Raw genomic sequence first — 14,132 nt, 5'->3', positions numbered from 1 at the left:
AATACCCAGCAAGAAAAGTTGGAGGAATTTCATTCTCTCCTTTGCTTTTCCTGCCCTCTCTGTCCACCAGTTCTGGTTTGGCTCCTCTGCCCTTCTACTGTTCCTGTGACTTCAATTCCAGACTCATTGTCCTCAAAAATCAGGCAAGACCACATAAGAGAGAGAATAGGAGTGGTGTTGCTATATCTGAAATTGTACTGACAGTGAACAGCTGGACAGCATCAAGGGGGTGCCAGTAAAGCAGAACAGCTCAAGGGCAGGAGGATGGCCCAAGAGTTCTCTCCTCTCTTCTGAAGCAGCCAGGAGAGAATACCAGCTTGGGAACAAAAGCAACTCACCAGACCAAATGAGAATAAAAAAACCCTCAACTATCCTCTTACTTGGGGGTTGGGAGGAAGAGACAATAACAATTCACCTTGAAGGAATGTGCTCATCGAATTCTGCAGGTGAGACCTAATTTCCTGGTTTTAAATATTTCGGCTGTTGGGAATGTCAGTTCAGACCCCAGCACTTTCCACTGATTTCCAAGGCCTTGGAGCATCTATGGCATGCTCCTGAGTATGGCCAAATGATGAGTACCTGCAGAGATTCTGGCTGTTTCAGGGCACAGAATGCTATTTGACTTGGACTTTTCATGCCCTTCTCACACCCATGCCCACAAAGCTGGGCATTGTGCACAGCCCAAGAAGAACACATTTCAGAACAGGTTGCCCAGGACTGGTTTGGAAATAAAAATGGGAATAACTAGCACTTATACAGTGTTTGGACACCCTTCTTCATGCCACTTTGCAAACATTAACCACTGCAAACAATTGCTATAATGACAAGGTGGATTGTGCCTGGCTCTGATGTGAGTAATTAAAGCGGTGGAGGCAAGAAGCCCCACCCTTTCTCAGCAGGTTCTGTGCAAGGACTTGAAGACAACACTGAAATGGCAATTACCAGATCAAAGCAATAGGACAGAAAATCAGCCCTCCATTGCACTGGCCTCCACAGAGGAGCCATTTGAAGGAATAATTACCACAGCTTTTGTCCCAGACACAGAGGAGCAAAGATCTACTAGTCTGGGGGGAATATCTACTAGTTTGAGCAATCCTATAAAAAAGAGCCATTCTGGATTCAGCCAGGACAGCAAAAGCCAACTACACATGCTGAAAGCCCAACTAGAAACTTGAAAGGAGAATTGAGAGAGCCTCTTCCTTAGAGAGTGGCAGGCAGATCAATTAGAAAGAGATGATCCAACATCCACCTCTGCAACCCTTCAGGTAAGCTCTCTGTTGCTACTCGAAGCATGCCTGTTCATTAATATACTGCCATCCACTGAGCTTAAAACACATACCAGACTTTCACTTCATTCAACCCACCAATGCTTCCTTCATTTCTCTGCCCTGTTCCTCATCTGTCTCTGTGCTGGCTCACAGGAATTGGAGATGGTACACAAAGGAGAGACAACAAGGAAAGGGTCAGTTCAGAATGCTCTGAATGTAGCTCCTTCACAGGCAACCCTGCAGTGAAGATGGAAATAATGCATATCACCATCTTCAGCCCTCTGTGGGTTGTCTCTCTCTCTGGTACCTTACAGGGCAACCAGAGAAGGTTCCAACCATTTGCTTACAGAGGAAATAGCAGAACCTGCAGTGAGTTATGTTGTTTATCTCATTAGTGTAGGAGAGTCATAACTCAAAGCTTGTGTGAAAGGCCAGGGGAGGAGGGGAAAAGGAGGGAGTTATGTGCAGTATTGTGTGAAATTAACCCTGAACTGTTTATCATGAGATGCAGATTTCTGACTCCTTTAACAAAGAGAACAGCAAGAACTCAGGTTAATATGCTGAGTTCCTGAGTCTTCTCTGTTTTTCAAGTCTGTGTAAGTGAAAAGAGGTCTTGGAGCTTTGCCATTTGTCTTTATCTAGCTTTTCAGGTTAGGGATAGTAAATGGTAGTGAGCACAGCACATAAGACAGATACTGGGAGGGCTGGCAGAGAATTTTCAGAGTCCTTTAGTATGGGCACAAGCACATTGCGTACAGGCCAAAACCAGGCATGTAGAAGGACCCCCTGACTCACCATAATACTACAAGAAATAGATTACAGAATGACACTCAGGGGAGCACTAAATGGGCTAATAAAAATCAAGAACGAGAAAAGCAAATATGGGGGAGGAGGGCTGGTTCATTTCACACTGATTATTCTAATTCAAAACAAAGTCATCAGATTTGGTGGCCCATGCAGATGCAGGAGGCTTCTTTCACTTGATACTCTCTGTGAAGAATGTTCCACCATTAGTCTCTGGTGCAGACCTGCAGGAGAAAGGTCATCTATCCCCTTCTGCAGGGGCAGCTGCCAAACAGTTCACTATCAGAAGTGAGGAAGGAAACATTTTCAGAATGAATTTGCTCAAAGTAGTCCACAAAGCTTGTGGCTGAGAAAGGCAAAGAATTTAGACATCTTAGTTCCTGGTGTGATGCTGTAACACAGTTATGATGATTCCTTCTGCACGTGTACAAATGCCAATGAGACCCACACAGGATGTGTGTGTGTATATGTATATATATATATATATATATATATATGTCTTCTGACTGTGTTCAGAAGGATGGGAAGGGGAAGGGGAAGGGAAGTTTATGCAAAGCATAATCAATTATGATTAGAGAATTTCCAGCTGAAACAAAACACTTGACTGTGGTTATGAAGCAATCCTACCAAAGAAGAGTCAGCCCAGAAGTTTAGAAAACTCCCATCTTGTGAACCATGTTCAGCTATCCTGAATTACCCCAGCAGTTTTTGTAGTTGAGATATTCTTTGGATATTTTTAACACTGTAAAAAGACCTGTTGTCTCCTGCACCAGAAGTGGCTGCATTTCATTATATAAACAGTTTTCCAGTAGTACTGCAAGACAACTGAAATCTACTTTTCATATTTTAGTAATAGGAGGAACACAAAGCTCCTTCCTCTAGGGTATCCTAGAAAGGGGAGAAGGAAAGTTTCAGCTAAGACTCAGCTAGGCACTTTTGAGAAGCTGCAATTGTTTTCTTAGCCCCAGGACCATAAAGGGATATCCTATGTGTTCCTCTCACTTCATCTCCTGTAAACCAGACAGTGGAGGAGATTAGAGCAGGCTTCACCTTCCCATAATTTCAGATCTAGAATTTGAGGGGGTGGAGGGTGAAGGTGGGAGGGTGTAAATATTGTTTAGAGAACTGGCACATATTTATGCACATGTGTGCATGTCATACTTCCAGTGCCCATGTACCCCAGGTCTCTTCCTGCCTGGATTCTCTGGGCTGCACTAAAGAAGGGGGGAAAAAAAGAAGTTAGAAATACAGTTTGGTGCTGTTAAAAATCCTTTCCCTGAGCTAATTATTGGTCAGATACTGAGCTACAACATAGCCAAATTCCCCTTGGGGCTCAGAAGGACTTCCTGTCTGAGCAACATCTCAGTCTTTGGTGGCTGGTGACTGTCCTTTGCCTTTCAAAAAGGGATTTCAGATGGATTTAGTCTAACAAAGGAACAACTGACCAAAGTCTACAAAAATAACAGTGCTCTTTTCCCTTGAGCTTCCCTGAGCTGTGGAATAGGCATTAGCCAAAGCTCCTTAAGGAAATGTACCAACTTCTTTCTGTACCCACAGCTCCAGAACTGATATCCAAGTTAACCTATCCAAAGCAGAACCAGGATTTATAGGTATATTTCTAGCCATTAGAACAACATTCATTCAATTAATGGACTCTCCTATATTTTACTTCAGTTTTATATCCTTCCTAATATAGTTCCTTATTTTCAGCATTCATCTGAAAAACTCCCACCTCCATCTTGGAGGTAATTCCAGTCCTTCTTAGAGCAGAGTATTGAGTCTTCTGCTACAGACTGGGATTGATAGCATGAAAAGAGCTACAATGATGCAGCCTTAGAAACTACCATGTCAGGCACCTTTTTGCATAGAGAGAGAGTAATTAGCATGAGCTCTCTGCAGTTACCAAAGGAAATCCCCTGCAGGCACAGAGGTTTAGGCAGTTTCTCTTCTGTGTGGCCTGTAGCAGGTTTGAGCTCCTATTAATTAAACCCCAAGAGGGCTCAGTGGCCAGCCCTCCGTGCATGCACGTGCACACAGAGACACAGCGCTACCAACCTGGCCCCCTGTGCCTCTTCTCCATCCAGATGTAGCAGTTGTTCTGAGCCACCCCGGTCTGCGAATCCAGGAAGGGCAGGCGGACGCTGCGCTCGGCGCAGAGCCGGGAGTTGTAGCTGCGACAGTGCTCAATCGCTTCTTTGTAGAACTGGTCCCCGAGGCTGCCGAGAGAGACAGGGCACAGTGAGAACGATTGCGCTGCCCCCTCCAACAAGAGCAGGAAAAGGGGACGTGAGGTTGCTTTGAAAATGGACAAACAGAAGAACTTTGCCTGGACAAATGCAAATGTTGGTGACACGAGACACTGATGAAGCAGATCATGCAGAAAGTGATGTCAAATTCATCAAAAGATCAGGCTGTCGAGAACCAGACACAGATCTTTTCAGTAGCAGCGTGGCTACTGAATGAGCAAATGATGCAATCACACTGCCCCATGACCTGGGGTCAGGCCCGTGTACACCACAGTGAACTCATTTGATTGTTTCTCTTTCCCTGTAGTTTGTCCAGCCAATTCAGCAAACCAGTCATTTCAAACCCACGTTACAGCAACTGCTGCAGTAAGTTTTAGGCAACCAGAAAGCCAGCCAAGTTTAGAAGAACTTCGCTCCAGCATTTCTGGTGCCAAAGAGCCCATAAGAGCAAAGAACATTGGTTCTCTTATTGTGTGCTTCTGAGGCATGAAAACACACCCCTGAATAACTAGAGCCATATCTGCAGACTGGATGTTTTGTCATAAGCCTTCCAGAGTTTTCCACAGTGAAGCCTGAGGTGCCAGGAGCAGCAGGCTACAGCAGCAACCAGTCAGATCCAGCATGGCAAATGCTGCTTTTCTCTGGAGCCCAGTGGGAATAACAGTTCTAAAGACAATGTCACTTACTTCATAAATAACTGTTTATTCAAAAATTCTGTAGAATCTTCATCCTCCCTTGAGATAGGTTTAAAAACTCTGCCTGCTGGAGATTACCAAAATCCTCCCTCCAAATTTTTCTAAACAGGGAAAAGCATCAAAGTAAAGCTACCCTGAGGACACAAAGCAGCTGTCATGCTGGAGCATTGCAAAGTAGGTGGGCCACACTGCTGAACCTCATTCTTGATCTATTGTCAAGGTGAAATTCACTCGTGACACGAATAGCTAGGAAAGCTACCTGTTAGGGGTAAGTTCATTAGAAAACAGGAGCAGAGTGATAGATGGCATAACTTGCTCTGACTCTGATATTCATTAGTGTGCAAAAAGAGTATAGCACATACAGCAAGTGAGCCAAAGGGATGCATGCACAGAGATAAAAGGAGCTCCCTTTGCTGTTCTATTAGTTTTTTTCCCCACTATCCTCTTCCGTAGGCACAACTGGCATTTTAAAATTTTGCACACCTCTGAACGTCAAATCAGTGCAAATTGCTCTGTTTTGCCATCTGTTATCTTTTTGTGACTCACATCTTTTAAGTGACTCCTCAGTTGTATCTTATGATTTACATGGAAGTCAGGCACTTCTCATCTTGGCCATACTGGACCAATATCCTATCACTGACAGGGGCCATAAGCAGAGGCTTAGGGAAGAACAAAAATACAGCAAATACCAAGGGAGGCACCTCAAGTTCTCCCTTCTCAATTCTGATGATCAGAACTCAATTTACCCAAGACTCAGGTTATCAAATGATGGGGAGGTCAGAACATCCTTTTCCTACAGAGACTTCCTAAGGGGTTTTTAGAGGTTTTGTGCAGCAGTGAACATCTGTGTGAACATTGTGCCTCACAAACCTGTCCTCCCCCTGCCGACCACCAGCTCCTGGGCAGCTGCCAGCACAGGGATATGTGGAGGGCAGCTGAAGGAGAGAGCTCCCTGGGCTGTGCAAGCGAGTGGAGGGTGCAGCATGGGCAGAGCTTGTACAGCAGGATCCCTCCGGACACTGAATCCCTTGCAATGACCTCAAACGCCCTTTTCCATAAAAAGGCAGGGGGGAAGGGAAGGGGAGCAGGGGAGAAAGAAAAGATAAGCTGCTCTACTATACAAAGAATGTGACTAGGAAGAAATGAAATCTTATTAAAAGCTGTAATTAAAGTTGTACACTTGTGTAATCAAAGTCAGTAACAAGGAGACCCCAGTTGATCAAAGATTAACAGCTCTTTCCACAAACACTTGAGCTTCCTCAGAGCTATGTCAGATTCCTTCTATATTAAACCAGAGATGCTCTCTAACTCTAAGGAGTTTACTGGAAATAAATAGGCATAGCTATGTGACAAAAAACTGCCACCACTGCATAAGTCTTCCTTATGCCAAAAATCACTTCAGTCACTAGCATATGTACACCACAAAGCATCCATATTGACAAAAACAATACATCTCAGCATTAGGGTATGGAATATATAGGATCTGACTGGAGATTGCTTCAGTTTCCATCTTGCTCTAAGACTGAAAATAACCATAAGTCTTCAAATGTAAAATATTTGGCTTTAAATCATACTATCAAGTAAATTTCAGATTTTTCTAAGCAGGATAAAAGGGCATTTGAGATCCTAATGGCAGAGAAGCAACCAAGCTAACGGGTCAAATTCACTCATGACAAAATCTTGCAGCCTAGCTGTTCCATTACATTTTCTTTAAAGATTTTTAAATATGCGGGTTTTTTGCCTTAAAGAAAAATAACAATTTAGAAGTATTCAGTCATCTCCATATTTTAAGAAAGCTTGCCTTGGCTCCACTACTGCAAGCATGATCAAAAAGTGCAGTTCTCTAAGTATTCATTGGAAAGCTATTCAGATACTGATACCTTGAGGAATTACCCTGGCCTTAATTATAAATGGAATTATTTTTTTAAGTGACAAATAATCAAATATAGGAAAGTAAAGAAATGGTATTTCCTCATGACAGTCATATGTCAGTGGGAAACAGCTCCCCTGAAATTACTTTTGGGTGCCTATTTGTTTTGTTTTACCATTAGTTAGTTTTTTTTTAAAAGAACTTCAAACTTAGAGATATTTTTTCCTTTTTTGTGTGCTACATATCTAAAGACAGCATGTTTTATCTTATGCAGGAAAAAACAGAAAGTGTACTAAAATCAGGGCAAAAAAGGGGAAGAACGGTCCCATTGTGTTCCTCATTGCAGAGTCAGGGAGGTGGGACAAATCCCAGCCCCCTCCCAGGAGGTTTGCAATAGAGCTGGAGAACAGACAAGGGTGGGAATAAGACTGGAAAGCACAAGAGCTCCAATGAAACTCAAACAGATCCGTTGAGTTTGAGCAAGTGAGATGCAAGAAGAAGAAAAAAAAATTAATATTATAAAATGTATCATATGTCAGAAAAAAAGATTAATTATCTGTTACATGCTTCATAGTTTTCCCAAACTGTGTTGCTATGGAAGACTTCCACTTCAACTCCTGAAAAAGTATCTGTAAAAACTATGGGGAATTTCCTCATTATTTTTATGAAAAGTATGTATGAGTCAGTGCTGTGCAGTGACTGACTGCAAGGGTCAATTCTTCCCTTTGGACAGGGGAGTTAAAGGTCACACAGACTTGTCTAGATTGATATTAATGACACAAAATCATCAGCATATGTGCAGATTTTAAAGATGCTGGGAAAAAGCAAGGAGCAGACATGAACAACTGCTGGACAAGGAAGTTGGAAGGCAAATCATACTGAAGGCAGCACAACTGGAAATACAGAATACAGTTGTCAGCATGCTGTGGAAAACACACAGCCCTTCAGTAGAGAGCCCCAGGTGAAACCCCAGATGTTTGGGACAGGCATGCCAGTGACACTGCTGGCACACACACAGACTTTGCACTTACATACCATGAACACTAAAATAACCCAGTTCTGGCTAACTGATAAAAGCTCCTGCACTTGGAAAAGAACAACCTATGCTATTGCATACTCCTGAAAAGCTGCATAGGAGGGGTGAATGTTAGTGAGGTTAGGGGCTCTTTATTGGTGAAAAAAGTGAGACTGAAACTAAAGAGCAGGCTGGGAGCAGTGGAAGCTCAGTGAGAACGGGGAGGTGAGCACTCTGAAAGCATCAGTGGTCCTGTGGGTGCTGGGACTGCCATGAGAGCCTGGTGCAATTCTGTGCAGCCTTGCAGGTGGTCACTGCCATGACAGCAAGCACCAGCACAGAAGATCAGAGTTTGTGACATCCTTGAGGTCACTTTTCTTTTAAGTGTTAAGAAACTGAGGTTTGCTATCATGGAATCAGGTCAGCTAATAACAAAGCCAGGGAAGAACAATTCTTCCCTTCCCTCAGTCTTTGCCTGCTAGCACTAACTAGACCATAAGGTTTCTGAGCAGACTCCAACTTACCACTTCTCTGTACAGTACCTAGTGCCATGACTCTGCCATCTAGGCATGCCTTCAATAAGAGGGAAAAAAAAAAAAAAGAAACCCAAGAACTTGCCTGTCTTATAAGCCCATAAATTTGCAACAAGGACCAGGAGCCCGACTTCACTCCAGATGTTCAAGATGTTTCTGTGCTGACAAGGAGTCCTGATGGGCCCTGAAAGCAGCAGAGCAGCTCCCCACCACTACTTTGCAGCCCATCCTGCAAAGTCATATATTTTTGACTGTACTTACACCTTTTAAAACAGCTACAAAATAGGCAGAATCCAGAGCGCCCCTCCTGCAGTGCCTAACACAATTCAGGTTAGTACCCAGAGAAGGTGAGCACTCGCTGAACACCTATAACTAGCCATGCTCAACAATGATTACAGGTCCACATCACCCTGGGAAAACTTGTATAACAAAGAACCAGTCCTCCTCAAGTGCAGTTCCTAAATTTCTACCACACACCTCTGAGTATGAATCCAGATTGTCTCCAGTTCTTGAAGCCAGGCCTCATTCTAGTCATTTCCCTCTAAAACCATGCTCACTACATGACTAGGCAAGTAAAAACCTGATAGCAGAGGAAGAAATGACTAGTCATGCAACAGAAAGCAACAGACTTTTTCTTCTACAGTTTGCAGTGGTCCTCAGCCACGATCAAAAGTGTGGGCCTTGCTTTCCTTAAGACCATGGACTTTTTGTTTACTATACATTTAGTCTCTAGTCTTACATTTTAGATCATTTGATACTGTGAGGTACAGCGAGGACAACCATAAAAGGCCTTTTAAATCACAACTTGTTTTTCAGCAGCACTGCCATCCAGTTTCAAACTGGGCGAGATCTGAGAAGTGGTATGAGAGAAGTGGTGCAATGCAGCTTCAGAAGATACTTTTTATTCTCCTTTTGGAGAAATAAAACACAAGTGAGGTCTTAGGCCTTCTCACAAAGTTGAACAGAGACTAAGAAATCATGCAGGCACCACCTGAGTTATCAGTTGCCTGCAACATCTTGGACAACTACGTGTCTTGGCAAGTGTTGAGAGAGCTGCACTGAGCTGGCTATGCTATTCCTTTCCAGGGTCCCACGAGGCCCCTGACAGGCAGCTGCTCCTTCTCTCTATGACCTGTGACACAAAGAATGCCACAGGGCTCAATTCTTCAGCCACTTCTATTTAATATCTGTGCAGAACCTTCAGGGAATATGATGAAGTATCTGTGCAGCAATGCCAGCCATGACATTGATGACATGCAGTTTATGTATCTTTTCCCCCTCATGCTGACAGCACTCTCCCAAACCTCACAGTGTTGAAAGCAAGGGCAGCATAGCTGGCAGAGGTGAAGTCAGAGGAGATCAGAATGAGGCTGATTGGAAGTGGGAAGCATTACAAACTGTGCACTAACATTGTTAATGTGGACAATCTTACAGACACAATCACCAAAAAAGCCTGTCTCTCCCTCTCCAGTCAGCATAATTCTCTTCTCAAGCTGAAGCCTGGTCATGCTCATGTGTGTTTCTCCCATCTGGACTGGCCTACTCTGACTCTCTACCTCAAGCTAGATAAGCAACAAAGACAGAGCTAGTTGCAAAACTGTGGTACCTCCCCTGCCACAAAGCAAGTCAAAGAAGCCCACAGTCCCCTGCCCAAACTTGTGTCTTTTCCTCACAGACTATGAAGCACCACTGATTTTCATGAAGAGCACAGTGGACTAAATTCAAGCTGCTTGAACATCTGCTTCTCCTTTCTATACCCAGATGCAGCTGGAAACCTGTGCTTAGCAGAGTCCAGCATCACCAGGCTCCTGCAGCATCTTCAGACAGCAGACCTTCAGCTCCAGAGCATCTTCCCAAAAGAGATAAAGCATTCTGTTTTGCTCATCCCCACATTATGTTGCAAGATGCTAACATAACATTCATCAAAAGATCCAAGCAAAAGAAAATATGACATATTCAAGAGTGTTAGACACTATTGAGCATTAAACAACAAAGGGCTGGCTAGGCCCCTCCTTTGGCTGCACTCTCTGGAATTTCTAGTTTATAGGCAGTGCTTAATTGCTAGAAGCATGCACCCTTTGCAACTGCATCAAGGTAGAACGTAAAGATTCAAGAGGAATAGAGAATGGCTTTCCTGGTGTTAGGTGAAGCATAACAGACTGCTCAAAATCCTACCACAAAATCTGATGGCAAGCCAGAAAGTGCAGGAATGTGCAGATTCAGTTTTCTCATAGTGGTCCATTGCATCTGTCCCTGCACAACATTTTCTAATGATGTAAGGGGTGTGAACGTGAGCAAAGGCAAAACAGGATTTCCAGATGTGCTACAGAATGACTCAAAATTTCTGGGCTCTCGGTTTTTTAACATGAACTTGGCAGCTTTCTAAACACATATCTGCACTCTCCAAGAGCCAGAGTCATTGAGACAGCTATTTCATTTCTGTACATAATTTCACCTGATAGACAACATGAAGACTGTATAACTTTCCCTAGTCTGGGAAGCCATGTCAGAGAAACAATGGCTAGCAAGATTCTTTTGGTAGTAGGTAGACTACACAAATCAGACCACTAAACAGTATGCAAAGCAGACAGTGTTGCTGGAGCAGCAATGATCCAAGAGTAAACAAAAGACTTTCCAGGAGAATTAACGCCTTTCATTGGAAGAACTCATGCAGACAGGTCAAAATAGACAAGCTTCTAGCACTTGTTCACTGCTCTGTGGCAGGTGCAGAGACTGTATGTGGTTCAAGGGATTAGGAGCCATCAGAGAGCTGATGACAAGATCCTGAGTCAGCACTGGCACAGAGCAGACATTACAGCAATCAAGAAGATGCCCTGAGCTACAAGTCTAGGTTGAATCCAAATCAGTGTAAAAGCAATGTGAGGTTTTTTAGCACCCTCCTCCAAGCACTCAGCATTAGCAGTCTATGTAGAAGAGCAAAGAAATCCCCCTTTTGCAGGTATTTACTGGAAGACCTCCCCTGATGGGTTGGAAATCCCTGCTGGCCACTTGTGGCCAGAATCAACAGGGTACTCACTGCTTGAATCACGGTGTGATGCTGATTGGTAACAGAGAGCGCAGCCTCATAGAGTGAGCTACATTCACTGCTCTGGAAACAGGCTTAGGCTGTAATTTAATCCACTGTGAAACTACAGGTATCATCTCATGCAAAAAGTCTGTCTTTGAAGAAAAATGACAAAAGGTAGGCTTAAATTACAATTTGAGGAAAATTGATCTGATTAGCCCCATCCTCACATGTATTGTAAAAGCATGAGAGCTCTGCTGGCATTTCCATTTAAAGAAAAGAAACAGCAGCATAAGTTAATACTGCCAAGAAGAGTGTGGTACATGATGGTATCGTGCTGACAAAAATCTGGCTTTCAGGGTAAAGAGCTGCAGCCCTCTTTGTGCAGGAATGAGGATTAGAACAAGAGGTGCTCCTTTTCCTGCAGCTGTGCATGGCCCTGCTCAGGGCCTGCAGCCGCATTCCCAGTTCTCGAAGCCAAAAAAGTGGGATCATTCTGCCCATCTCACTCACCTGTTAACATGCAGAGTTGTTGGCTGGTTACAAGAGGTATCTGTGTATGGTGCAAGCTGATGTGTACTTATGAAATTAGGTATTTCAGAAGGTTAAGTTACCAGCCCCATTCAAATACACTGGACTGTGAACAATTATACTACATTGCATGTGGTAATTTGTCCACATCTTCTCTTACTTTACTTTCATTTCCATGAAGAGGCATCAGCAACAATTTCCATGTCATACATCAGGCTACCTAAGTTGTTTCCAGAGACAGACATTGCATGCAATCTCTATTAGACTCAGCACAGTGACCAATTAGGTTAATCTCAGAGGCAGACTCCTTGGGGATATCTCAGAGCATCTATTCTTTCTCAGGCCAGAGTTTCTGTTTTAAAGAGATGCAGCATCATCCAATTAAATGAACAACAGGTGTGAAAGGTAATAACCTAGACCTCTTTTGTGTCTGAAGACAGCACTCAGAATTCAGCTTGGTCCTAACCTCTCCTAAAAGGTCAAAAATTCTCTCCAATTATTAAAGGAATGAACTAGCGAAAACTTCAGCAACAGCGTTAGATTCGACATGACAACATCTAAGGGATTTCTTTATATATATTTTTAGAAAAGCAACTTGAGCTGCTGGGGCCTGGGGTCACCAGAATTCTGTTTGGCTTAGTACAGCGATGGTCTTACAGGCGAGATGTAGTCAAAGACAAAGTCTATCCACTCAGCTCCCATGGTTCTGATTTCCCACAGTGATCCTATCTTTTGCATTCCTGGTAAAAACCATTATCTATCACCTAAGCTGGCACCAGGAAGACAGCAAACCAGACTTCTACAAATTACTCTGCCGTGACTTCCTTTGTAGCTTTAATAGTTGCCCTGCAGAACACCGGTAACACCCTAAACTTACCTCAATAATAAATCGTGTGCATTACTTCAGGCACTGTCTGTACTAAAAAGATGCTCAGATCATGAACAGAAATCCTCTCCTAGCTCTAGCTGTGCCAGCTAAAAATATCACCCATTCCCTCCTACCCTGCTGCTTTTCACTGCTTGTCTCCCAGAGCTTACTGCTCCCACACCTCCTGCCAGTGGCAATGTTTGTGTGAGCGCTCCCTGACTCAGTTCAAGCAAGGCCATTCGATCTGTTCGAGCAAACCCAGCTGGCATTGCCTGGAAGAGCTGAGGGCAAGCTCACAAAACCCCCTCTGCCTCCAGAGGTATCTCCTGCAGTACAACCAGCTTGGGTTAGCCTTCAAGTGGCACACCTGTTTGCTTGCAATGGGAAAAGGTCTGGCCACACCATCAGTGGTGGGAGCTAGGTCACTCAGCCAGCAGTACAGCCCTTTTGAGAGACACAGCAAATGGAAGCTGCATCATTGGCCCAAATGACATCAGTTAAACTGACAAGAGCATTCTTTTTCATGTGTCTCTAAGTATCTCATCTTTCATGAAGCTACATATCTCCACCACAGCTCAACAGGCAGTGAGATGCCAGGAAAGACCGGGGGGTATTGCCCCATGCTTTAAGCCATGTCAGAGTCCCAGTTGTCCAAGCTCTACAGCATGGTCCTGGTCTGATTGACCTCTGTTAGCCCTCTTGGAAGTTCTCAGGCTGGGATTTCCCCTGCACCTTGTGCAGTTATTTAGTAGACAAATATACAGTGCCATTCAATCCAGGTGGCAGAATTTAAAAGAGACTAAAATAAACATGCAAGTAGAAGAGTAGTACAAATGTTCCTAAATGGCATGCAAGCTTTCCCACTACACTGAACTGTTATTACATTAATATTTTAGGTACTTTCTGTCCTTTGACTAGAAAGAGTTAGTAAACTCATATTTTTCTGCTGGCTTGTCTCTTTTGTAGGAGCCTTGTATCTCCTGCTGCAAAGGAAATGCCACTCCAGGAAACAATCCTTTTTGCACAGGTGAAAATGATCACACAAGCAGCAAAGCAGAGATTTATATAGATCTAACATAAAATCACATAATTATTAGAGTTTACTTCGCCTCTGTGGTCAGCCTTGGGAAAAAATCAGCTAGAGTCAATACTTTGAAGTTACTAAACTTGAATGGGTAGCACGTTCAGGTCCTTGGTCATGATCTACGTGTGACAAACTGAGTACACATGTAAGAAAACACTAATATCTCCTACGTACCTAGTCAATAATTATCAAA

General features: G+C 43.5%; 1 protein-coding gene across 7 annotated transcripts in view; it reads right to left on the bottom strand.

The window, feature by feature from the left end:
• Positions 1-14,132, bottom strand: part of DPF3 (double PHD fingers 3) — a 167,800-nt gene that overhangs the window by 96,613 nt on the left and 57,055 nt on the right. For all 7 annotated transcript variants that reach the window (XR_010028092.1, XR_010028091.1, XR_010028093.1 and 4 more), the window contains exon 2: positions 4,128-4,288. Coding sequence is in view for 4 of the 7 variants with exons in the window: in XM_063159178.1 (XP_063015248.1) it covers positions 4,128-4,288 (161 nt within the window). In the remaining 3 variants the exon portion in view is untranslated. The remainder of the gene's footprint in view (positions 1-4,127; positions 4,289-14,132) is intronic.

Source organism: Melospiza melodia, chromosome 6 (genome assembly GCF_035770615.1).
Source record: "Melospiza melodia melodia isolate bMelMel2 chromosome 6, bMelMel2.pri, whole genome shotgun sequence".
In the NCBI taxonomy this organism is placed as follows: Eukaryota; Metazoa; Chordata; class Aves; order Passeriformes; family Passerellidae; genus Melospiza; species Melospiza melodia.
The sequence above is the reverse complement of the archived record's forward strand: the minus strand, read 5'-3'. Positions and strand labels throughout refer to the sequence as shown.